Source organism: Stigmatopora argus, chromosome 13 (genome assembly GCF_051989625.1).
Source record: "Stigmatopora argus isolate UIUO_Sarg chromosome 13, RoL_Sarg_1.0, whole genome shotgun sequence".
NCBI classification, from domain to species: Eukaryota; Metazoa; Chordata; class Actinopteri; order Syngnathiformes; family Syngnathidae; genus Stigmatopora; species Stigmatopora argus.
In genome coordinates this window covers 8,753,232-8,776,977 of record NC_135399.1, presented here as the reverse complement: position 1 = coordinate 8,776,977, position 23,746 = coordinate 8,753,232, and the positions used below count along the sequence as shown (strand labels likewise).

At 41.9% G+C, this 23,746-nt stretch overlaps 2 protein-coding genes across 3 annotated transcripts in view; both read right to left on the bottom strand.

Moving 5' to 3' along the window:
• Positions 1-8,551, bottom strand: part of xpo4 (exportin 4) — a 26,044-nt gene extending 17,493 nt beyond the window's left edge. The window contains exons 1-6 of the mRNA XM_077617523.1: positions 8,447-8,551; positions 7,119-7,224; positions 5,904-6,045; positions 5,687-5,825; positions 5,486-5,602; positions 4,737-4,890 (exon numbers count right to left, since the gene is read on the bottom strand). Of these exons, the coding sequence (XP_077473649.1) occupies positions 4,737-4,890; positions 5,486-5,602; positions 5,687-5,825; positions 5,904-6,045; positions 7,119-7,224; positions 8,447-8,512 (724 nt within the window). The 5' untranslated portion in view covers positions 8,513-8,551. The remainder of the gene's footprint in view (positions 1-4,736; positions 4,891-5,485; positions 5,603-5,686; positions 5,826-5,903; positions 6,046-7,118; positions 7,225-8,446) is intronic.
• lats2 (large tumor suppressor kinase 2) lies at positions 8,480-23,746 on the bottom strand. 2 transcript variants are annotated; one of them, XR_013304650.1, is made up of 9 exons: positions 23,115-23,746; positions 17,022-17,154; positions 15,379-16,940; positions 14,107-14,334; positions 13,661-14,015; positions 13,413-13,595; positions 13,224-13,330; positions 12,040-12,590; positions 8,480-8,581 (listed from the first exon to the last, which is right to left on the bottom strand). XR_013304650.1 is itself a non-coding variant. In XM_077617524.1 (8 exons), the coding sequence occupies exons 1-8, from the start codon at positions 23,475-23,477 to the stop codon at positions 12,099-12,101; spliced, it is 3,423 nt and encodes a 1,140-aa protein (XP_077473650.1). In that variant the 5' UTR covers positions 23,478-23,746; the 3' UTR covers positions 9,075-12,098. The 2 variants fall into 2 exon arrangements, 1 of the variants encoding a protein (XP_077473650.1); XM_077617524.1 differs by lacking the exon at positions 8,480-8,581 and having other exon boundaries at positions 9,075-12,590.

The window sequence follows — 23,746 nt, the reverse complement described above, 5'->3', positions numbered from 1 at the left end:
GAATAACAGTGAAGAACATAAATGATTTTTTTATCTTCATGTTCTCAACTGTTCATATTAGATTGAGAGGAATGCGTCGCCCGTAATTTTTTTTTTTAAATAACTTTTTGTTGAAAACCCGATGAGGCCCACACTCGCCCAGAGGCTTAACTCTAGCGTCCGCCGGATAAGTTGAGTTTCAGATCCCTGCATTAAAGGAACCCGCCGCAGACTTAACAAAGGACACCCTAAATGGAGGACGTGTGTGTCTGTGCGCGTGTGTATGTCATGCGAATGTTTGCCGGATGACGAATGAGCGCAAGGGGAGTGACGAGGACATGTGGCGGCGCTCCGCCGGTATTTTAAAAGACATCACCTGCTGCTGTTTCTAGCCCACGGGCTGCTAATAACCGCGGTGACGCCTCACTTTTACGCACAAATACACACAGGCATGGACACACGTGTAAATGCAGGTCAACAAGTGAAGAGGACACAAGCATGCGCTATTAACGTGTTAGAAGCCTCTTTACACAAACCACCAACTATATTAGCAACCCAGTGAACTTGAAGCTCGGTTACAAACACCTCTACACGTGGTCAATGGTATTTATATACATTAAATGAGTTTCATTTTTTCACTTTGTTTTAAAACGAGTTTTTGCGTGAAAAAAATCAACCACGATTTTGTCTCTTTAAGGTGAGGTTTCATGTTTTAAAGTAACAGGTTTGACTAAACTTTAAAACTTGATAGGTTTCATGTGTTAATATCTTAATTTTAATCTTTAATGATATGTTTTGTGTTTTAATGTGGTCAATTTCACATTGTATTGACATGCTAAGTATAATTTTTCCAACGTGGTTAATTTCACATATTACCCTGATACGTTTGATAATTAGGTGCACATTTGATGTTTCAACATGGCATTGAACTTTCCTAGTTTTATTATTTTGGAGTAAATCAATTATGAGAAGGAGAAAGGAGGGAACAAGTGCTGGAAGTTTGCTAAATTTTTAAATTGTTGTGTATTGTTTTTCTAAAATGAGAATTCATTGATTTCAAAGTTTACTTCATTCCTTTTTCAGATGTTTTCCCCTACTAGCTAATTAATAAGAACATTTTTTTTACTTTGTGAAATATTTATCATATTTATTCACGTATAAGCCGCACCCTTAAAATTGTTGAATTTTACAATTGCTCTCGTATAAGACCTAATTCACAATTATGATGACGATATTCATGGTTTTAATAGAGTACAAATGTGTTCCTTTGAAGGGAAAATCATTGCACGTGGTATTTCTGAGATACTGTATGAATCAAAAGCACATTATTAGGGTCAATATAATAAGGAAGTTATTAATATGCCTGTCTTTGTGAATGCAAAATATCAAATTGCTTCCTATGTTGAAATATCTCGATTTTTTTCGATGGTTCATATTACTGCAATAGTTCTCACTTTCGAACAAGAAATAAAAAGATTTTAAAAAAATCAAAGCATAATTTGTTTAATTTCATAATCATCTCCTTTCAAAAAGAAAGTAACGTAAGCACAACCAGGAAGTGTGTCCATAGCGGTATAGTGTTCACCAAATCTCTGGGTGCAATAATAGCATGAGATACACATTACGCAGGTATCAAGGCTGATATTTTAACGATCGACCGCAAGAACTTTGATGAGCCTTAACAACTATAGGATGTGCTGACATAGTAAGATGGCGGCGCCCTGAGCGAGTAGTGACAGGCACGGGTGAGTTTTTTCACATTTTATGGAAGATACTTTTTTTCTCTAGAATTTCATTAATAGACGTCAAAATAATTTTTTTTTATCTGTTTATCTTTTCTCTATTTTGAAATAAATGACTTTATCGGCCGCATTGTCTAGCGTTATTGCGTTTCATTTTTGTCACCTTGCAGTTTCGTGCATGTCGTCTTTTTATGCACGTATAAGCCGTGCCCTCGATTCAGTCATAATTTTTTTGTTAGAGAAATGCGGCTTATATGCGAGTAAATACGGTATATAGCAATATGTTCATTTCTATTGGTAACCATGGCGACCAAGGCTTCCAAACAAACACCCACTAACATTTAGCAAAGCGCTAACGGCCCCACAGACATTCTATACGAGTCGAATATGAAAAGGAGCTAAATGGCTAGCAGCTGGATGTCTCCTTACAAGCTCTCATTGTGTGCTATTTGCCGCTGCAAATAGCCAACAAACAGATTAGCCAACTAATCTCCACACGGGCGTGCTGTGTTTGTGTGTGTGCGGCTAACGGATTAGCAAGCTTCTACTGTATCCTCTATTCATTACGCTTGATCCCGCCGGCCGCCTTGCAGTCGCGTAGCGCTATGCTAGGACGCGTGCTGGGGTTTAACGGACGCATCCCGCCTTAAATCCCGCCGTGTGGAATAACAATCCGGCACCCGTCTCCTGTTGTCAGCGGCTCCCCGGAAGCTTTGTCTCTAATCAGGGGGATTGAATGTCTTGCTAGGAGTGCGAAGACATTTTTAATTTATTTTTGGGGTGAATATGGTCTGAACCAGATAATTCTGATCGACCCCTTCACCTCTTTTGCCACCCAGGCTAACACTCAACCCGAGGCCCGATCCCCCCGAGCTCAACACCGGGGTGGGCTTCACTACCTGGTAAGTCGAAAGGATCTGAATTGGGGCCGTCATGCTTGAATATCTAGCAAGCGCGCATTCCTGTCTACGGCAAAGCAGATGGCGGGTCGGCATATCACAGATATGTGGCACGGTTAGAGTGAGGGGACTTGATCTGTCACCTGACCACTACCCTCCCGGAGGCCACGAGTCAAGCCCGGCGACGAGTGACGGGGACGTGTTAAACCCCCACTCGAGCTAAAGGGGACGAAGACAGAGAAGGCCCCCCTCGTCTGGAGTGCGTTTACTGGCGTTTAAAGGGCGGCGGCTGTCGAAGATTACGGCGGAACCCCCTCGACGCTCGTACTCGCAGGTGGCGACGCTCGTCACTTTAGAACAACGGCACTTGTTTATTTCCACTGGACAAAGTGGGTATTATTGTGAATGACTGGGGAGGGTTATTCAATCACCCAGAAAGAAAGGAAATGATTATTAATTCTCTTATACTAATGAAAACAATGAGTATTTTCTGATGTATTTTTTCATAGTTTGGCTGGGCAATTGACTTATTCCCAGGAATGATATGTGGCTTTAACTCTTTCATGCAAGAATTATGACTTTTTTTACTCTTACAAATCATTTATAAGTACAATAAAAAATGTGACATTTTTTAAATTTATGACAAAAATAAATTTAGAGGGGTCATTTTAGGACGCATATGAAGACAAGGAAAGATATTGACTAGACGGAGGATGCAAAGACAGGGTTAGGATCTTTAAAATGAAACACACGCCGCGCATTCCAAGGGGAGCCTGCAAAAAGGGGGCGTAATCTAAGGAATGATGCGTGCACACGCACTCACATGTGGACATGTCTTTGAAAGTGATCTAGATCCCGTCAAATGTCAGGCTGGTTAGGATTTAGGATTTGTGCACTCAACATGAGGCCAGCTGAAAAGACAACCCATGTGCATGCGAGTTACGGACTACAAAGTGCATTTCTGGCTAATACACACACGCACAGAAATGGAATGTGTGTAAAATGTTGCACCCTTCAGGAGAGCAACCATATTGATGTCAGAGTCTTTGAAACATAGTTTACTTTTTTTTAAATCTCAAACTAAAATAAGTGTACTGGTCTATTTTAAAAGGAACTTGTAGTCATTTTTATGCAAAACTAAGAAATCAATAAGATAAATTAAAGTTTCTGCAAAAATATTTTTTAAGTTTCTACAAAAATATTTTTAATACATAAAAATTTGGGTTTTGGGGACATTTTGTGTATTTCTGTTTTTTCTTTTTTTAATACTTAAAATATATAAAGAATATTTTATGTTTCTAACATATTTATACATTACAAACACCCTTAAAAAATGAATGCTACATTTACACAAATGTAGTTTTTCCCTTTTAAAACCATTTACATCTTAATCCAATTACATCTTAAAAATAATTATTGATAGTTGTTGTTGGGGCATCACCACATTTTTTTAATCTGTTATTTTAATTATTTGATACTTAAAAAAAAATGTAGAACTACAATAATTAATAATGGGGATTATATATATAGTAACAATTAATAATAGTGTTGATTTCACCTTAAATTTAGCAAAAATAGCTCTGAAGGCAATTTTATTAATTTCCTTTTTGGAGACAAATAAATGTATTATGTACCCACATATATTTAAAAACAAAAAAACAAAAAAAGGTTTTCTCCCTAAACACCACCGCAAAAATGTGTTTTCTTCCACTCCTTGGATTAAAAAAATTCCCATGACCATGTCATCTTGTATGGCTTCATTCATTCATCTTCCTCATTGTACACTCAGCCAATTGTTGCCAGCCAATCTCAGGGCACAAGGAGACAAACAACCACCCCAAAACCACCGATTTATGCATAGGGACAATTCGTGTAACCATGCATGACTTCGAGAAATGGGATGAAGATGGAGGACACGAAAAAAAGGCATGGGGAGATTAAACCCTTGAATTTAGAACTGTGAGGCGGACGCGCTAACCACTCAATGACCATGCCGCACTTGCAAGGCTTCATACCTTCCCATTTAACGTGAACCTGAGGTAGACATTATCGCATTTTGCCTCAATCAGCTACTTTAGCCTGATGTGAAACGCAAGTACAATGAAAGAAAGGATATAATTGGGCGGAAGGAAGTTCCAGCTGAGCACCTGATTGGCCAAAGCCAGGTATCGTTGGAAGACGCACGACATCTGAGCGCTGAGGTTCTCTCGGCGGCTGAACTCCTGCAGAACCTCCATCGTCAGTGCGAAAATCTGACGCAGACCCTCCTCCTGACAGCACAAGACAAATAAACCACATTTGGTCATATTCAATTGGACTTCTGAACAATCAAAAAGTAGCAAAACTAATAGTTTTAAATCAACACCTTAGATAGAGAAAATGTAAATATATCAAATACCTTTTTGATCATTTTATGGTATTCTAACAATAAAATTACTTGTGCCTTTTAAACACATTGTGTCACAAAAACTGTTTAGTACATCCTTTTATGAATTGCAAATGAAAATGAAGAAAGTTTTATTCTCTATGATCAATGAGTTCATTTTTAAACACTAATCATACAAGCAATTTTACATTTTTATTTTGCCTACATCTTACAGAGTATATTTTTTCCACTAAAACATGTTTTGCAAGAGATATATATTAAATTTGGAAAATAATCAGGTCTCAATATTTGATAAAATCCTAAAATTAGTATTTAAAAAAAAAAAGGTTTTAATGAATTTTCTTTTTCAATCTCATCATGCAAAAAATATAGTTTGTTGGTTTCTTGCTGATGTATATATAGTTTGTCTGCAGTTGATTTTGTGTGCTGGAAATCAAGGTGTTGATTTGCTTAGTTGAAACGAGTGAAGGAATTTGAACCTGGAAGAGTCTTTTGCAGCTTCCGTGGAACTCCATGCTGAGCCCGATGCTGCTGGTCTTGCTGGAGCTGGAGAACTCACTGAGCAACGCCGTCAGAATGGAGCACGCCAGCGTTTGCTGCCATTCAACCAAGCGCACGGTCACAATCCAACCTTGTGCTCCCACCTAGCGGTCACCACGACTAACTACAGCGGTCCTTACCACATTGGGGTTCCCGCTGCTGATGAGCTGGCCCACTTCCAGGAAGATACCTTTGCAGCTGACCGTCTTGTCGAGTGTGCCACGTTTGACGATGACGGCCACCGCCAGCAACATCTGTTCACGCACGTACTTCTGCAAGCTGAATCCACAACACTAAATTGTTTTGCTTTCCGCAATAAAAGACACATCGTGCATTTTGGGGTGGTGCGCTCCTAACTTGGGTCTGTGCAGCACGTATGCGAGCAGAAATGTTCGCAGAGACTCGATGGCAGCCTTCTCCAGCAGGATCCACTCCCGCACCACCGCCTCCATGATGGCGGTGGCTGCCTCAAACAGCACGTAATCCACCTTGCTGCTCTCTGAAACAACCAGCGCATGATTGTCAGTATATATATATACAGTGGTACCTCGTGACACAACATGCTCGCCCTACGACATGCTCGTGGTACGACGAAAATTTCGATCGAATAATTCGCCCGCGACACCATCAAAATTTCGAGATGCGACCAAGCCAGGTGGCCATGACATGAGAGGCTGTTTATCATTGTAGCATCTTTTTTGCCGCATCTCTTTCGTGTATAACAATATCTACGAGCACAGAACGATTTATTCAGACCGGTTTCAACCAGGAAACGCACAACGCGCATACGCGGGCAAAAAGAGGGCTTTCTGGGTAATGAAGTATGCTCGTGCAAACAACGCCGATAGGCAATGGCACTCTTTCTCAGAATAAAACTTCATCACCCACAATCAATACGTGGGTAAGCTCAGCTGTTGCATTTCCTGTTATTATTATCTAATACGAGGAGTATTATATTACTTCTCGTTCGCTGCTCATGAGAACATCAGGGGCACTGGCTCGCAACTCCCTCTTTGTAATAGTATCTCTGGTCGCAACTCTCTCATAGGCGCCGTTCAAAGCGGTTGCGACCAGAGATATTACAACGAAGGAGTTGCGAGCCAGTGCCCCTGATGTTATTATGAGCAGCGGAGCGATCGCTAATACTACAAGACTACTTCTCGTTGGCAAGTGGTGGTGCGTTATCCTATTGTGAGGACATTTGTGTGCATAATTTTTGGAATATTTTGAAGGGAATACGTAGTACAACAGCAAACAGCCCATCGATAGCGAACGTAAAGGTGGAGGCGTGGCAAACAACTAACCCGGCCAGAATGAAGGTGTAAAAAAAAAAAAAAAAGATTAAAACAAAATTAGAATTCAGTTTTGTGTGAAGTTACATTAAACATATGCTTGAGTGTGTCTGTATATATTAATGCAAGTTAATTTAAATTTTTTGTTCCGTTTACGAGTGCATTGGCGTGGAAAAAAAACCGAACATTCAATTTTTTTCCGCACCACTTCATCATAATTTTCCAGGAGTTGTTTCATACTCAAGTTCGCATTGATATGAATATAATCATGAGGCCTCACCTAAGATGTGTTTACAAATAGCAAAGGGTGACTTGGACTTTCTGAAGGAGAGAAAGACATGCTCGGCTTGTTGGCGCTGTTCTGAGCTCACGATTGATGGCGGGGCCTGAAAAGCACATACAAAATGACTTGTTTAGCTAAAATGACAGAAAGAGGAATCATCAAAACATTGTAGTCGTAATATTTTATAAAAAGGATAAACAACAATTTTAACACAGGCCAAAATTCTAACATAATGCACCAAAAACCAGATTTAGGACTTATTACTGGTGATTGCCTGATTATTAAGGCAGATATTTGCATTTCTAATGCTCAATGGCTAACATTTAAAACCCAAGGGACTAAAATCTTTCATATTTACATTATTATTGATGCGTGCACTTCATCTAATCTAATGGTGAAGCTTTAAATCTCATCATACTTGTATAATAACAAGGCATTTAATTCAATTACATGTTCATTAATATGTATTGTCCCTTTATGAAATCAAACTCGAAGAAATGAATTTCAAACTGGCTTATTTCCCATTTCTCCTTTACTTTCACACATTTTGGTCTCCATTCATTCCACTTATTCGGAAATGTTGACTTATTTTACTGGTCCAGAAAGATATGTACTTTAAAAATAAAATCTTAACATCATGGCTCATTAAGAGATGAGGCATAGGTTAAAAAGAGAAATCGGGCTCATTAAAATGTCAATCGATCATGTTATAAAAACAAAATGATCCCGTTATACTATACGGGATTCTATTTTATGGTGAGATGAGTTTTCCACACGGGAAATCCGACTTGTGTCGGGTGGTCGCCATAGTTAGCTTGGGGGGTTTATTGTGCAATTTAGGGGATCTATCGAGGAGTTGTGATACTACTTGGGGAATGTTTAAGGCAGAACATGGTTAGCTTGGAGATGCAGCATGGAAGTCTAAAACCACAACTAGTATCCCTCTAAATATTAATTGATACCCTAAATGGTTAATCCGGGAATGAATTAACTTGCATCTTGGGAGGAGAATGTTGTTGTTTTGTCATTAAGAAACCGATTTGAACAAATCGGTGCCCCCACAAACAAGTGTAACTTGATCCAACAACTGGACGTAGTTCAGCGGGGCTAAATTTGAGCCAAAGCCGAACGTCGTAGCCAAAAACCGTGATGGAAAACGTGACCTGAAGCAGCTTGGCCACGCATCGCTCCTGTTCGCGCTCGTGACCAAAGTCTCGCCCTCAAACGATGGATGTTAAAGAACTTTCGCGAGACTAGCCTAGCATCGAAGTATTCGAGGAAAGTTAGCGACAAGTCGGCCGTGATAAAAACATGTCACGTCTCACCATTAAAACTTTGGCAGCGCTTTCCAGCTGTGTGATGACTTCTGCTGCACCCAGCGCCGCCATCATGGATGCTGGGCCCTTAAAGATGACGTCAGGCGCACGGCATTGTGGGTAACATACTACTGCCCTGTGTACCTATAGATATATGTAAACCGCAGTTAATGTAGATCAGACATGGCCACGATAATCGAAAAATCGCTAAGTAGGGTCACCCCTATTTAAAAAAAATAAAGAAATGTAATATAGAAATCCTATTTTTGATGTCATTTTGATTTTGAGGATTCGACAATGTGAACGAATGACCACACTTTATTATCACTCAAGTTGCAGCAGCAGTAGTAGTAGTTTGGAGATGCAATCCACTTTTTAAATCTATTTTTGCAATCCTCTAATTTCTCCAGAAGTAATGCAATCCCACTTTTCTCTTTCCCAACTGGATACTTGGCTGCAAATATAGCATGCCTTACCTGGAAATGTCTTTCCACATGACTTTTTCTTATTTTCAACTTCTTGCTACAAATCGAACATTCCGTCAATCCTTCTGCATTGGCAATGAATGCAAATGATTTGGTCCAAGAAATCTTTCAATCCTTGATGAGCATGTACATAAAAAATAAGCAGCCAAAAGTCCAAATGGGTTAATTTAATTTATACATAACATTTGACACACACAAAAAAACAACAGCCACATCGACAAAGTTTCTATTCATACACAAATGTAAAAATAAAAGATAATACTGCGTAGTTTTGGACATTAGCACAGTGGGGAAAGAAACAAATGGTGGGGGACAGGAAAGATACAAAAAAAATATGTATATCTGTAAAAATATAAATTCATGATTAATATACATTAGACATGCTCTTTACAGGGAACAAATACGTACATTTTAAAAGGAAAAAAAAAACAGTCAAGGATTGTCAGTCACTTTGTAACCCCAAAAAGCCACTTAAAACTTGATTACTATCAAGTTTTTTGTTATTGTTCTCATATAAAGAGCCATTTTGTCTTAAAAATTGCTGAACTAAATGTTTTTTTTGACTGCTAAAATCTCAAAAATAATTTCAACTTTTTTTTTGCTTTCTGCCCCTGTTACACTCAGACAAGAACACAAAACCAAGTGCGGTAACAACAAAAATGAAAAAGTCACAAGGAAAATGTCGGGATTGTTCTGCTCGCTTTACAATACACACAAGGCACATTTCGAAATCCCAATAGCACCATTGCCCAAGCCATTTAGTTCAACATTTTCGGAAAAGGGGAAAAAAAATAAAAATCAATTGATTTGGCTTCAATAAGTTAAAAATAAATGACTGGTGCAATTGCGCTATTCAGGCTAACAAGTTAGTCATTGTCCGAATAGAATAAAGAAAAGAAAAAAAAAACAAGAACACATCACGTCATTCAGCAAGTCACACGTGAGGGATTAGTCAGAAATACTGCCAAAAAAATTCAATTGCTTCTGCAGATTGTCAACCAACATTGGTAAAATCTTCAAATTAGGATAAAACTGCTGCATATGACCATGACTCTTCAATATATATTATTTAAAAAACAAACAAAAACTATATACGCAGGGGTGTTTGGGCCACACAAGGGGGAAAAAAAAGAACTATTTGAAAGATGAGGGGAATTGTTGTTGTTTTTTGTTTGCTTTTGGTGGGACACAAGAATAAAGGTGTTATGTGACAAGAGTAAAGTCGTAAGTTTGTGACAGTTAATCCATCAAATTCTGAAAAAAATAAGACAATTTTACTAGAATGAAGTTATTCCTTACAAAAATTAAGTCGGAATCTAATTTAATAATGCTGTCATGCTAAGAGAAAGACAAAAAGTCTGAATACTGCAACAGTAACGATGTTAGCATGCTGAAGAAAAGTTGCACAAAAATGTTTACTTGAAAGAAGTTGTGAAGTTTCAAATAAAACGATGAAATATTACAATGAAGATATATTTAAAAATATGAAATTTGAAACAGGTTCCGATGTTCCGAGAATAATTAATTGCACTAAAAGATACATTTGTATTAATACAAAAGTTTCAATGTTTTGAAGTTACAAAGGTCCGAATAGTACGAGAAACATCAAGATTTTTCAAAGTTCCTTCACACTTTACAATTATACTCTTGTTAAATTATTCATTTTCAAGTAATTTGCCTTTTTATTCCTTTACAAGATGAATTTTTATTTTTTTAAGCTGTGGTATCCAAAGATGACTTTACTCTAATATAATTACTCATTTAACATTAACATTGTGACTCATTAAGCCACTTGACAGTCCATGTTTTTTCCTTTAAAACTAATAATTTAACCAGTTATGTCTTATAAAACAACACCTTCCAAGTATATTCATGTCTTCCTTAAGACTTATTAGAAAATTACGACTTTAACCGTGTCGTCTTTTTGAAACTGGGAAAACAGATTATTCCAGTTATTTTGCTTTTTCTCGGTAACATGGCCTTTATACTTCATCATTTTTGGATATCACACTGACAACTTGTGATGCCTAGAATGAACTCGGGAAGCCCAAATTTAAAAAAAAGAAAAAAATACAAATAAAAAACCCTGTGTGCCCCCACCTCTCCAAAAACATGACAAAGCATTTCATTCTTTTCAAACTTGCCGTCTATCCACCGCGTGGCCTTTCCGGGCACTCGGCCGTGCTGCGTTCAGGGACCCGCCCCGACGGAGGACGGCAAAGCCCCGGCCAGCCATGTTCCACATTCATCATCATTTCGAAGTCTTCGCAACAAAATTGGGGAATAAAAAGTAAATAATACTAAAAAAGCAGCTTGTCAAAGTGAAACACACATACAGTATAGTGCATATACTGTAATTGTATACATGGTATAGAAAGCAATATGTTTGTACATGGCACTTTTCAATACTTTCGAATGGATAGTGTTTAGAAGAAAAAGACACATTGTATTGCACATAGGTCATAACAGGCACGTTTGGCCGTGTTTTTCCCCTGCTTAATTTTGTTCTTTTGCCATTTTAAAAGATAAAAATAAGAGGGGAAAAGCAGGAAAATTACACAGAAATCATGTTTTTTTTTCTTAAGATATCTTTAGATAATTACATATTTTCTACTATTCAATTGTCCCAACACGTAAAAGTTGGGAGGCTTTCCATGGAATTTGAATGCAGGCAAAGAGTATAAAAATTTAGTTTTTTATTTAAGAAAATGTGGTATTTATCTTTAACAGTTCATTCTTAATTTAAGGCGTGTGTGCAATTACAATAGTAGACTGCCACTTGTAATCATGCTCACTTGTGGGGAATTTGTATGGTGTATTCTGAGCATATCAAAACCTCCCACTGAAAGTGTCTCGTTTTCAATCCGTCCAACTAAACCTCCTCTCTTAAACTTTGCCGGATTCGTTAGGCGGTTTCTGATTCGTTTTATTTCTTCCCGCTTCCGCGCACTCCACACCGGGGTGTACATACCCCCTCTCCCTCTTCACATGTGAAATTTCAGTGTGGAAAATAAAAAAAACGTTGTAAAAGTCACTTTGGAGTTTTTCAGTCGTGTAAGACGAAAGAGAGGAATGGAAGCGGGAGAGGTCACGTGGGTAGTGACTAAACATTCTTACCCGAATGTTGCTGCTTGGTCCCGTGGGATGGGGCGGCATCGGTCTCGGTGACGATGCGTCTAAACGTAGACCGGCTCGCATCCTTCCCCCGCTTCCTCGTCATCTTGTTCGTCTTCGTCCTCTTCCTCGGGGCCACCCTGCGGAGGCTTGGGGTAGCGGAACGGGCATCCGTTGTCGTCGAAGAATCTGCGGAAAGTGAACTCGTAGAAGGCGTGCTCTGGGTGTTTGCCGTGTGGTGAGCACAGGGCGTCCAAGGCCCGGGTGCTGTCCCCACTGTCGCTCCAGGCCCCGGGGCCGCCGTCCTCCTCTACCGGGTCAAAGTTGGACGTGTCCATGGGGTGGGCGATCTTGGGCCGGAAGGGGGCGGGCTGCTGACGGAGGTTGCTGGAGAAGTCCACTTTGACGAAGAAGGGGTGCGCCTTGATCTCCCCGGCGCCGTTGGCCCCCAAGCGGTCTTGGGCCGAGCAGCAGAGGCGCCCGATGATGTCCACGGCTTCCGGGCTCAGCTTGACTTGGGCTGGCACCTGAAGCGTACTTTCCCAGTTGATTACCTGCACGCACGTCATTATATTGGGAGTGAAGGGCATGTGAAATGTAGTAAGCATACCTGTCCACCTCGACCAATTTCTCCCCTTATAAATGATTGCAATTCCCCTTATTAAGCGATAAAAAAACGTACAAATGCAACACGGCCCATATTTACTGGTACTCAGACGTTTGGTCGAAAGACGTTTGGTCCCCGGACGTTTGGTCGACCGGACATTTGGTAGAATGGGTTCGCGAGTCCAGAGGTTTGAGTTACGAGACTTTCATTTATTTAACCCTAACCCTATTCACTCAATGTTAAATAATAGTCATTAAATCCCTATTCACCCAATGTTAAAATCTATCAATTGCATGCGAACCCGTTCTACCAAACGTCCAGTCAACCAAACGTCCAGTCAATCAAACGTCCGGGGACCAAACGTCCGGGGACCAAACGTCCAGTCACGATATTTACTCACATAGGGCGCACTTTTAAGTAATCCTCAATATTTATGATTGCAAATTCTAACTGTTGACTAAATGATAGACTATGAAATGTTCCGATTTCTGCACAAATTCCAGTCCGATTGCAGCCGTAGCCTTGGAGCTGGATGCCCTATCATCTCGCCTACCTACTCGGGCGCGACTCGTGTTCTCACCTTAATCTGCGTCTCTGTCGGAGTGGGCGCCAGGAATGGCGGCTGCCCCACCAGCATCTCAAACAAGATCACCCCGACACTCCACCAGTCACACAACTGGGTGTAGCCTGAAGTCACACAGAGGAATCCAGCAGTCTGCGTTTTGGTCACCGTAAATGGAAAAAAAAAAAATGGTTCGGGCAGTCTCACCCTTGCGCAGCAACACCTCGGGGGCGATGTAGTTGGGCGTGCCAACCAGCGAGTGCGCCAGGCAGCGCTGATGCTGGCGATTGGCCCGCTGCTCCAGTGTCATCAACCGATCCCCGCAGCGGCAGTTGGACACGTCATCCCATGAGTCACTGGGCTCCATGCTGTCCTGTCTCACATGGCTCCCTGGGGTGAGAGTGAAGTAAATTGGGTGACTAGATTCAAAGTCTTTGCATTTTTAATGAGTGTACCTTTCTGGTAGTATTTGGAATTGTGGGTCCAACGGAAGCCGGTGCACAGGCCGAAATCCGTCAGCTTGATGTGTCCGTCCAGGTCGATGAGGATGTTGTCGGGCTTTATGTCGCGGTGGATGAAGCCCATCTTGTGGACGCTCTCGATGGCCAGCGTCAGCTCGGCCACGTAGAAGCACGCCAGAGTCTCGGGGAAGACACCCATGCGGATCAGCAGACTCATCATGTCTCCGCCGGGGATGTAGTCCATGACGAAGTAGAGGCTGTCGCGGTCCTGGAAGGAGTAGTAGAGTCGCACCACCCACTCGTTGTCAGCCTCCGCCAGGATATCTCGCTCTGCCTTTACGTGAGCCACCTGCATCCATATTCGTTGGCATGAATACAACCACAAATCCACCCAAGTGACACTATTCACAAAGCCTAGAGAATATTGTGCATGTCTGAACCTGATTTCTGTTGAGAACATCTTTTTTGCGCAGAGTCTTCATAGCGTACAGAGCGTACGTGTCCACCTTGCGCGTCAAGCACACTTCTCCGAAGGCGCCGATGCCCAGGGTCTTAATTTTGACAAACATGGATTTCTCCATCTTGGCGCGACGCAACCGGTTGTAGTTGGACTCCTTCTGGTTGAGCATCTTCCTCATCTGACCCTGCTCTGCCTCAGACAGGCCAGCCTGGAAACAAGACGCAGAGATCTTCAAAAATGCCCAGAAGTTGACTTCAGGTGTTAATGATACAACAAAAGGTTTATAGTCAGAAAAAAGGGAATTTGCATTCTCCAAAAAAAATGTTTATCTTCTCCACAATAGTGGAAATGACATGCACACTGATGAAAACTACTTCAGAAGGGGACCATGCTAAAAAAAAACCTAAACAAATTTATAGCATGACGGGGTAACAACAAGTTACTTTCTAATTGGACATGAAAAATAAGAAATTGCACCAATTCTCACTCCGGCAGGAAGATGCTGATAAGTACAAAAAAAATCAGGGTAACTCAATAGCTCTCTATTATAAGTACGAACTATTTAATATGAACAAAAGTTTTTTTACGTCACAATCCCATTTTTGATGCTAAAAATGCCTGTGGAGAAGTTTTATAAGGGTAGAGGCCAAACTCATGGTATGCTCACTTAAGGGATGAAAATCTCTTCCAAAACAAACTCCCCAGGAGAGGATTCTCCAGATCTAAGACTCTAAATTATCTGCTTAGTAAATTGCACTGTTTCTGCACAATCCCGCCTCAGGGGACAAACACATCACGGTGTTCATCTTGCCATAAAGTGTTCCCTCTGGATATAGCCGTTAAGAAGTTCTATTCTGCAATGTTGTGACTTTTAATGACATTAAAGCTCCTCTTTGTTGGACTCGCACATGGTCAGCCTCCAGCCATCCGTGGACTCAAATATTTTATATAATCTGATGAGAACACTAAAACTCTTTGGGGCAAAGTCTTAATGCTGATACAGGCTGTCCGTAGGAAACCGTGAACAGCACTCTCTACGCTAAGGCCATTTTTTTTTAAGTCAAATGCATTTTAAAGTCCCTGCGTGAAAACCCTTTTCAGAGATAAGATTATAAATATCTCAATGATGACGCAGGATTATAAAATTAAAGAGTTTTTCGCGATTTGTTTTGTCAGGTTTAGCTGAAACAGCACCATGTGACACACTCAGGGATCTGTCCTGCCCAAAAGATCAACTAAAATGGTTGCCTACCTTGGACATTTCCTGTTCCAGTTGAAGACGGCGATTGAGCTTCTGCTGGTAAGTTTTCATTACGTTCTCGATGTGCTGCTCCATGTAGAACTTGAAGGCAAAGGGCGAGTAGGTCTTGATCCGGGACTCGCGCTTCTCCTCGTCGCGACCGTTTTTTCTTACGGGGACGGGCGACGTCTGGATCTGTTTCTTGTCTTTGAGTGTTTTTTCTGCTTTACTGCTTTTTGTCTTCTCCTTAATCTGTTGAGATCCATCGTCCGTGGTTCCACTGCCGCCGCTCCCGCTGTGCGTGCTTCGACTAGCGGGGCTGCCGAGATCTTGAGTCCCACCAATGGCTCCGCCACCTTCCAGGGCCCCGGTCTCACCAGCTGGCATAATGAGATTCTTGGGGTAAGGTGGCGGCGGACAGCGGGGCTCCTGGGGGGGCTCCAGGGAGTAGGTCTCCTCGGGCATGTAGGCCAATGGTTCTGCCGTTTCCTGAGCTTGGGCCGCCATCCAGCTGGGGTGGCATGGTCCCACTGCTGTCTTGGGTTCTGGTCTCATCACCCGAATGCTTTTAACTGGCTGTTGGATGGGTGGAGATGTGACGGCTGTGATGGTGTTGGGAGGACCCAAGGAAGGGTCTTGGGGCGCGCTCATGGGAGGCCGGACACCATTTGACACAGCAGAACGGCTATTGAAGGAGTTGGCCCTGCTGGGCACCCGGACCTCACCCCTGAACGGCCCCTGCGGTTGAGTCTGTCTAGCTTGGGGGGCACCTTCGGGGCCCGGGGGCCCCGCCCAATGGTGGTCATACAAGTCCAGGTTGAGGCTCGCTCTGGAAGGGGTCATCAACACCTGGGGAAGATCGGAGAATTCTGGGCCCATGGGTGGCATCCCGCCCGGGGAACGGGACATCATGTGAACCTGGTGGGAGGTGGGGCTCGCTTGACGTGGATGCGAGTGAGTGGCCAAGTACAGATTGGTGGGGTAGGCCCCAGAACCTGCTACAGGTGCATTCTGGCCCATTGCTCCTTTACTTTGAATGTTGACATAGTTGTCAGGGGGCGCCATGGAGGGTGGGGCCATTTTGTTCTGAAAGGATGCGGTTCTCTTGACTCCATAGCCCGTGGGCTCCATTAAGTGAGGCCTGGGGTGGCCGTAATCATAGTGGGGGCCCGGCACTGGGGCCCCGGGGGGCAGCGGTTGACCGGGGACATTGTAGCTCATCAATGGCCCGTGTTGCTCCATGCCACTAGGATAGCCTTTCTGCTGGGCACCCGGTGGGTACAAGGCGGTGGCGGGGTTACTCTGAGGGGCCATCACTGGTGGGTAATTACCCATGCTGGGCGGTCGACCCATTGGGTTCACCATGGGTGGACCTTGTGTTGCTCCAGAGGGGGGCATCATGTAGTTAATGACAGGGGGAGCACTCATGTAGGCTCTGGGCATCTCGCCTTCTGGACCATATCCAGCCACACCCTCGTACATGGGGTGATATGGGGGCATGGCGCCCACGGCCTCTCCCCCTGAGGCTTCTAGTGGGGGGCGGTGGTCCATTGAGGGGGGCATGCCAGCTTTTCCTAATATGACAAGAAAACATTTTTTTCAGTGAGAGAATGGGAACTATTAAGACGGTCCAACTATATCCCCAAAATTGATACCTGGTGAGGTCTGTTTGATAACACGGACGATGAGTTCGTTGCGAGGGTCCAGGTAGCCCATCTTACTGATGTATTCCAGGGCCGCTTCAATGTTCCTGCTTCCGGTTTGCTTTAGCGCTCGGACGGCCATTTCCTGTGCGACACAAAAAAAGAACGTCAGGACCTCCATTTATGTATTCTCTACACAATTTACACTGTTGCGAGGTGAGGGGAGCTGGAGTATACCCTAGCTAACTTGGCAGACGGGCAAGTGGTGACTACTTCCCTGGATTGGAGCTTTATTTTCTGCCATATTTATGATAGTTGAATAAAGAAATATTCCTATCTTTACAATGCATCACATTTTATGTCTATTTTACAACCGTGATTAAATATATTATCTAACACCTTCCAGAGCACAGGTTTTGGAATGTGTGGGGAACAAACAATGATAAAAACATTCCAGTATCCATCCGAGAACCTCCCAAATCAGCATGTATCAGCAACAGATGGTCAGGACACACACACACAAACAGCACAAGTGGGTCAAACGGCATAAAATGGGACACATAATTTGCGGGTTAGGAATGATCTTTCTTCCATTTAAATGTAGGTCATGTTTAAAAGACAAGCGGATTAATGGCCCGTTTCAGGAAGATGCAAAAAAAATGAAAAATAAAAAGGAATGCAAGAAAAATTATTCACGCTGATGAGAGCTGTTATGACACATGTGCAACGGTCGTCACAGCTGCGCGACGCGGCGGGGCGCGGTCCATCACCGTGGCGGGAAAAACATTCCCTGTAATGGATTCTTTTCGGTCTCAGAGTAAGCATTTACGTTTGGATTTGACCATCATAACTGTCATTCCTGGATAATATTGCGATAACGTTGGCTGAATGTTTGCTACATTCCTGATCTGATAAGTCCAAGGAGAGCAGGGGAGGGGGGGCTTAAGGAAATGCAGAGCTACCCAACAGATTCCTGCGAAGCAGCCAACGCCGCACTTTTGCACAAATGGGAATTTCCTGACATTAAAAACGACGCACCTCCCAAAATAGTCAGCTATGATATAAAATATGTTGACCGGATCACCATTTTTCTTGCATTTGACTGAGTTGAGTGTTGTGGTATTCAGTCAACCGTGGGGATTTTTTTTTTTAAATGCTCACCTCGTCAACTGTCACTTTTGACAGGAATTTGATAAGAATCTGACAAGAATCTCACAAGTCCTGGCAAGCAGGACGAAAATTAAGTCTGCGTTCTTGAAGATTGACAGCCATCATTCCTTTGGCCACTTCCTCGGCTCCAAGTAACTTCCAATAATTTTCCAACTTGGGGCCAAGAATTCTTCGAATCCATGTCGGTCCACCTGTGTGGAGTTTGCATGTTCTCCCCGGGCCTGCGTGGGTTTTCCCCAGGTACTCCCACATTCCAAAGGCATGGTTGGACACTTTAAATCAAGGGTGTCAGACTCGGGTTGGTTCGCGGGCCGTGTTAACGTCAACTCGATTTCATGTGGGCCGGACCATTTTAGATATGATATTTAGATTTTTTTCATAGAACTGGATTAAAATCCTTGAATATTCCATTTTTTATAGATCTAAAAGAATGTTTATTTTAGCTTTTTTTAATATATATTTTTAGATTTTACAAAATGATTTTGGAACTAAAAACACAAAAAATTGATTAAAAAAATTACAATTATTGTTTTAAAAGGGGGAAATCAGGAAATTTAATATACATCTATACTCTTCATTTTAATTTGACCCTAAAACAGAAAGTCGGCACTCATCATTTACTTTCCCGGGCCGCACAAAATGATGAGGCGGGCCAGATTTGGCCCCCGGGCCGCCACTTTGACACATTTGCTCCAAATTGTCTCAAAGTACAAGTGTAAGCATGAGTGGTGGTCTGTCCCCTCGTGCCCTGCGATTGGGTGTCTCCCCGCCTCGTGCCCAAAGTCAGCCAGGCTATGCTCCAGCACCCCCACGACCCTAGTAAGGATAAAGCGGGCTCAGAAGGGACCTGCTTGGCTTGTGTTGTTTAATGGATGGAATTCACAACATAGAATGAAAATGCTCAACCATCTCTCATCTCATATTCTAAACCGCGTTATCCTCACTAGGGTCGCGGGGGTAACGGAGCCTATCCTAGCTGACTTCGCGCCACAGGCAGAGGACACCCTGAATTGGTGGCCAGCCAATCGCAGGGCACAAGGAGACAAACAACCATTCACACTCGCACTCATAGCTAGGGGCAATTCAGTGTCAAATCAGCCTACCATGGATGTCTTTGGAATGTGAGAGGAAACTGGAGCACCCGGAGAAACCCCACGCAGGCTCAGGGAGAACATGCAAACTCCACACAGGTAGACCGACCTGGATTTGAACCCAGGTCTCCCACAGTGAGGCTGACACGCTAACCACTTATCCGCCGGGCCAGCTTCAAATGAACCAGAAAATTCAAATTCAATGATAATCAACAAATTCAAGGGAATCAATTTGATACGCGTACAAGTTTGGAAATCATCCTCATGGCAACAGCAAATGAGATCAGCTGATGTAACCGCCCGCAGCTGTATTGTACACAACACACGCTTTTAATGTCGTATGAAGTGCAAAGTAATTGGAAGTGAGGCACTGAGGAGGGCCACCCTCCAGATGTTCTTTGGAATTTCAAACTGTCTCAATAACACTTTTTGGGGGGAGAGTTGGGAAATAAAAACAAATAGAAACTGTACAACTGAGAGCCTCTCGGTGTTGTGTTTGACTGTAGGACTAAGTCCATGAACAGTAGGATTACCAAGAACAGAAAAATCATGGCAATTTTACAGTTAAGATAGATAAATATTTTAAAAGGGAACCTTTTCATGAGTTGTGCCTGGAAATTCAACAATGTATTCAAGCATAGACATAGTTTTGTCATGAGCATGCATTCACGTGCATTATACTTGTATAATGATACAAGCATTCAATTCAATGCAGGGGCAATATAGTGTTACAATTGTTTCTTTTTTTTCCACTCCAATCAAGTGGCAGTGTATGTTAATCTTGCTCATACAAACCCCCAACAATGATTTAAAAAATTAAAAATCAGTGCACTTAATGAAAAAATAATGCCACAGTTGGTTGCTCCAGCGCCCCCACGACCCTAGTGACGATGAGCGGTGCGGAAAATGAATGAATTAATGTAAAGTTAGGGTACTATAAAAAGCCAATCTTTAAACTAAAAAAAAGTTTTATTCCGATTCCGATTTTTAAGTTTCTAAAAAGACTTCAACATTTCCATGATTTATTTAACCCGAATACAAAAGTGCACAATATTCGACAAAAGCAGACTTTTTTATACGAGCTTTGCTGTTGCCACGGCGATCATTCGTCAATTATCCAAAATAGATTGGATGTGTAGCGCAATCAATGGCAACCAATGTGTTAATAAATGTAAAGGCCAAGTTTTATGTAAGCTTTCAACACGTAAATAATAAACAGACAAGTCACATCCTGTCTGTTGCGTAAGTGCCAGTGACACAGAATCCATAGGAAAAAACATACAAACTACAAAAATGCACTCGCAAAAATACACAACAAGAACAAATGAGCATACTAAAATGTAATGCCATTCACATTTACATAAAAAAAATAGTAAATTCACAGTTAACTATAACACATGTACACAACTACTATACTGATAATGTGCACATATTCAGATAATTATGTAATGAATCACTGAATTGAAAATAGATATTTATTGTTAAAAATCCACCGATTTTTCCTTAAATGTTCTCTCAGTTTAAACATTTGACTGGTCAACTATGTTGTGATAAGAATAGAATATTGACTATAACTACTTTTTACAAATACACACTTTTACAACTAGCTATACAGACGACAAAGTACACATGACACACACTTTTACAACTAGATATACAGACGACAAAGTACACATGACACACACTTTTACAACCACAAAAGCAAACACACAACAGTTACACAGCCACTTAATACACACACACTCGACTGTAACGCTCACACAAAGCCATGTATACACTGTACGCGCAGATTTTCCTGTGCTGTCAATGCGTGGCATAGCGCTCCCACCGTCCTCCTCCCACTCTCCCCCTCTAAAACATTTCCTCCTCGGTGGTTATGCAACCAGCCACATTGTGGGCTAATTTGCAGCTGGAGAAGTCCAGCGAGCAGAAGACGACCTGAGTTGATAAGACTTGACGATACCATATTGACACTTAATATAGATACACACACACACACAGCTAAACTCTTTCAGTGCCACTGACGATGATAAACGTCCAATCATGTGAATCTTGCCATCCTTCTGCTGTGTATTTCAATTAGTATGCCACTAGTACTGACAGTGAGTGAGTGTATATATAGATGCATGTGTGTATGTGTGTGTGTGTATATATATATATATATATATATATATATATATATATATATATATATATATATATATATATATATATATATATATATATATATATATATATATATATATATATATATATATATATATATATATATATATATATATATATATATATATATATATACACACATACATATACACACACATATACACACATACATATACACATACACATATATACACATACATACACATACATACACATACATATATATACACATATATACACATATACATACATATACATACATATACATACATATACATACATATACATACATATACATATATACACATATATACACACATACATACATATACATACATACATATATACATACACATATATACATATATGTATATATACATATATCCACACACATACACACACATTATATATATAAAGAGCTAAAACCCACATATATATAAAGAGCTAAACCCATATATTTATATATATATATATAAAGAGCTAAAACCCACACATAAAATATATAAGACAAAAGGCACCCAGCATGAGCATACATATTCAACACAAACAAAATGCATAAACCACATAAAAAAACGAAACCTAACACAGAACGAACACACCAACAACACACAAAGGCACCACAAAGAAAACTGCAAGAAATACACCAAAACAAATATCGACCAGAACAGCACAGAAAAATCGTGTTTTATGTTCTACTGCAATTATGTGGTAGCATTCTATATGATGGTATTGTTGTGGCCTGAAATTCCCGTACACACAAAGGAGGGGGGTGTCACGGTTTGGGTGCCGGTTCGGCGCTGGTGACGACGACGAGGAACTGATCCGCCCTGCTGCCATTGAATGTGGACTTCCTGCTTTGACAATGGCGGCAGCGGCGCACAGCGGGCCAGGAAGTGGCCTCCATTGTATAATCATACGAGTTAAGAAGCGCTCCAATATGTGATTGAAAACTAGCATTTAGTCTGAAGATTTCCTGAGTTTAACAACTGTAACCCAGAAGTGAACACTTTTCTAACCCGTTAGCCAAAAAAGTCAATTATCGCTTTAAAGTAGAGCATCATCTGACACTCAACGTCAGTTGAGCTAACCATGTCAGGCAGGTATAAATTATCAACAAATTTAAGACCATATCATAAACTACACTTATCCTAACAAAGGCGTTACGGAGCGTAAACCAACCCAACATTGACGTATAAATGAGTTAAAGGAGCTGTCAACCTAAGCAATTCTCAAACATGGGGTTTAAATATTTGCAAATACTCGTGATTTGTAATCTTTGATTTTTTTTTTATTATGGTACACCACAGTATTGCAATTCAATGTTTTGATAGTTTTTACTCAAATTACTTTAGTGTTTGTACAATATTTTTGGGTTATTCATCTCTCTGGCTCTCACTCGGTAAATTATGTCTAAATATATTTGTTTTGCATGTTTATACTATCCCTGAATTTTCTCTGTAAATGTTACAAAAACATGCATTTGACAGGTTTTGCCTTAGTACATTAGGTCAGGACCGTGACTACTAAAATGGAAGAGAGGTTACTGTGCAAACATGTGGGGGGTCTTGGAGGAAAAATAAATAATTAAATAAATCTCATGTTTGAGAATGCTGGACCTAATCTATACTGATACAGTAGCAAAAAAATGGAGCTGAGTAGCAGTAGGCGAAAGCCTCACCTGGTCACATCCAGCGTTGACGAGCTCCTGCAGCATCTGCCGATTGACCTCGCCGGCTGGGTGCCCGGACCCAGACGAGGGTCCCGACTCGTTAGCAAAGGGCATGAGCGACTTGCGGATCTCGCGCAGGGCGCTCTGATAGTTGTTAAACTTCTGCGGTGGTCGCACGGGCTGGGGCCGCCCACCTGCGTCCTTGCTCCCCTTGGACTCGGCGGGGCGGCCGGCGCCTTCGGCCCGCTGGCCACCCCCGTGGAGGGCCTGGCTCACCAGCTTGGCCGGCTGCTTCAGGCCCTCCTTGATCTCCTGAAGCCTCTGGCGCGTGTTGCCCACGTAGGGCGCCGCCGGGAATGTCTTGGGCCTCATGGCCGCGGTGCCCAAGGGCTCAGGCAGTCCAGTTAGCGCCCTTTGTGGCGAACCTAAACAGATAATAAAGACTCTCCTGTAAGGGTTCTGCGATTGATCTTCCTTGTTTGTTTGTCAGATGACTCAGGAGGGGGTAGCAGGAGAGGTCTAGTGGCAGGGGTTCTACAGGCGCTCCATGGTGTGACTTTCAAGGCTCGGGTTCCAACTTATTCCAGGAAATGCAGTCGCTTGCAAGGGTGCTGCTACGCCAAACCATGGTGCTGCCCATC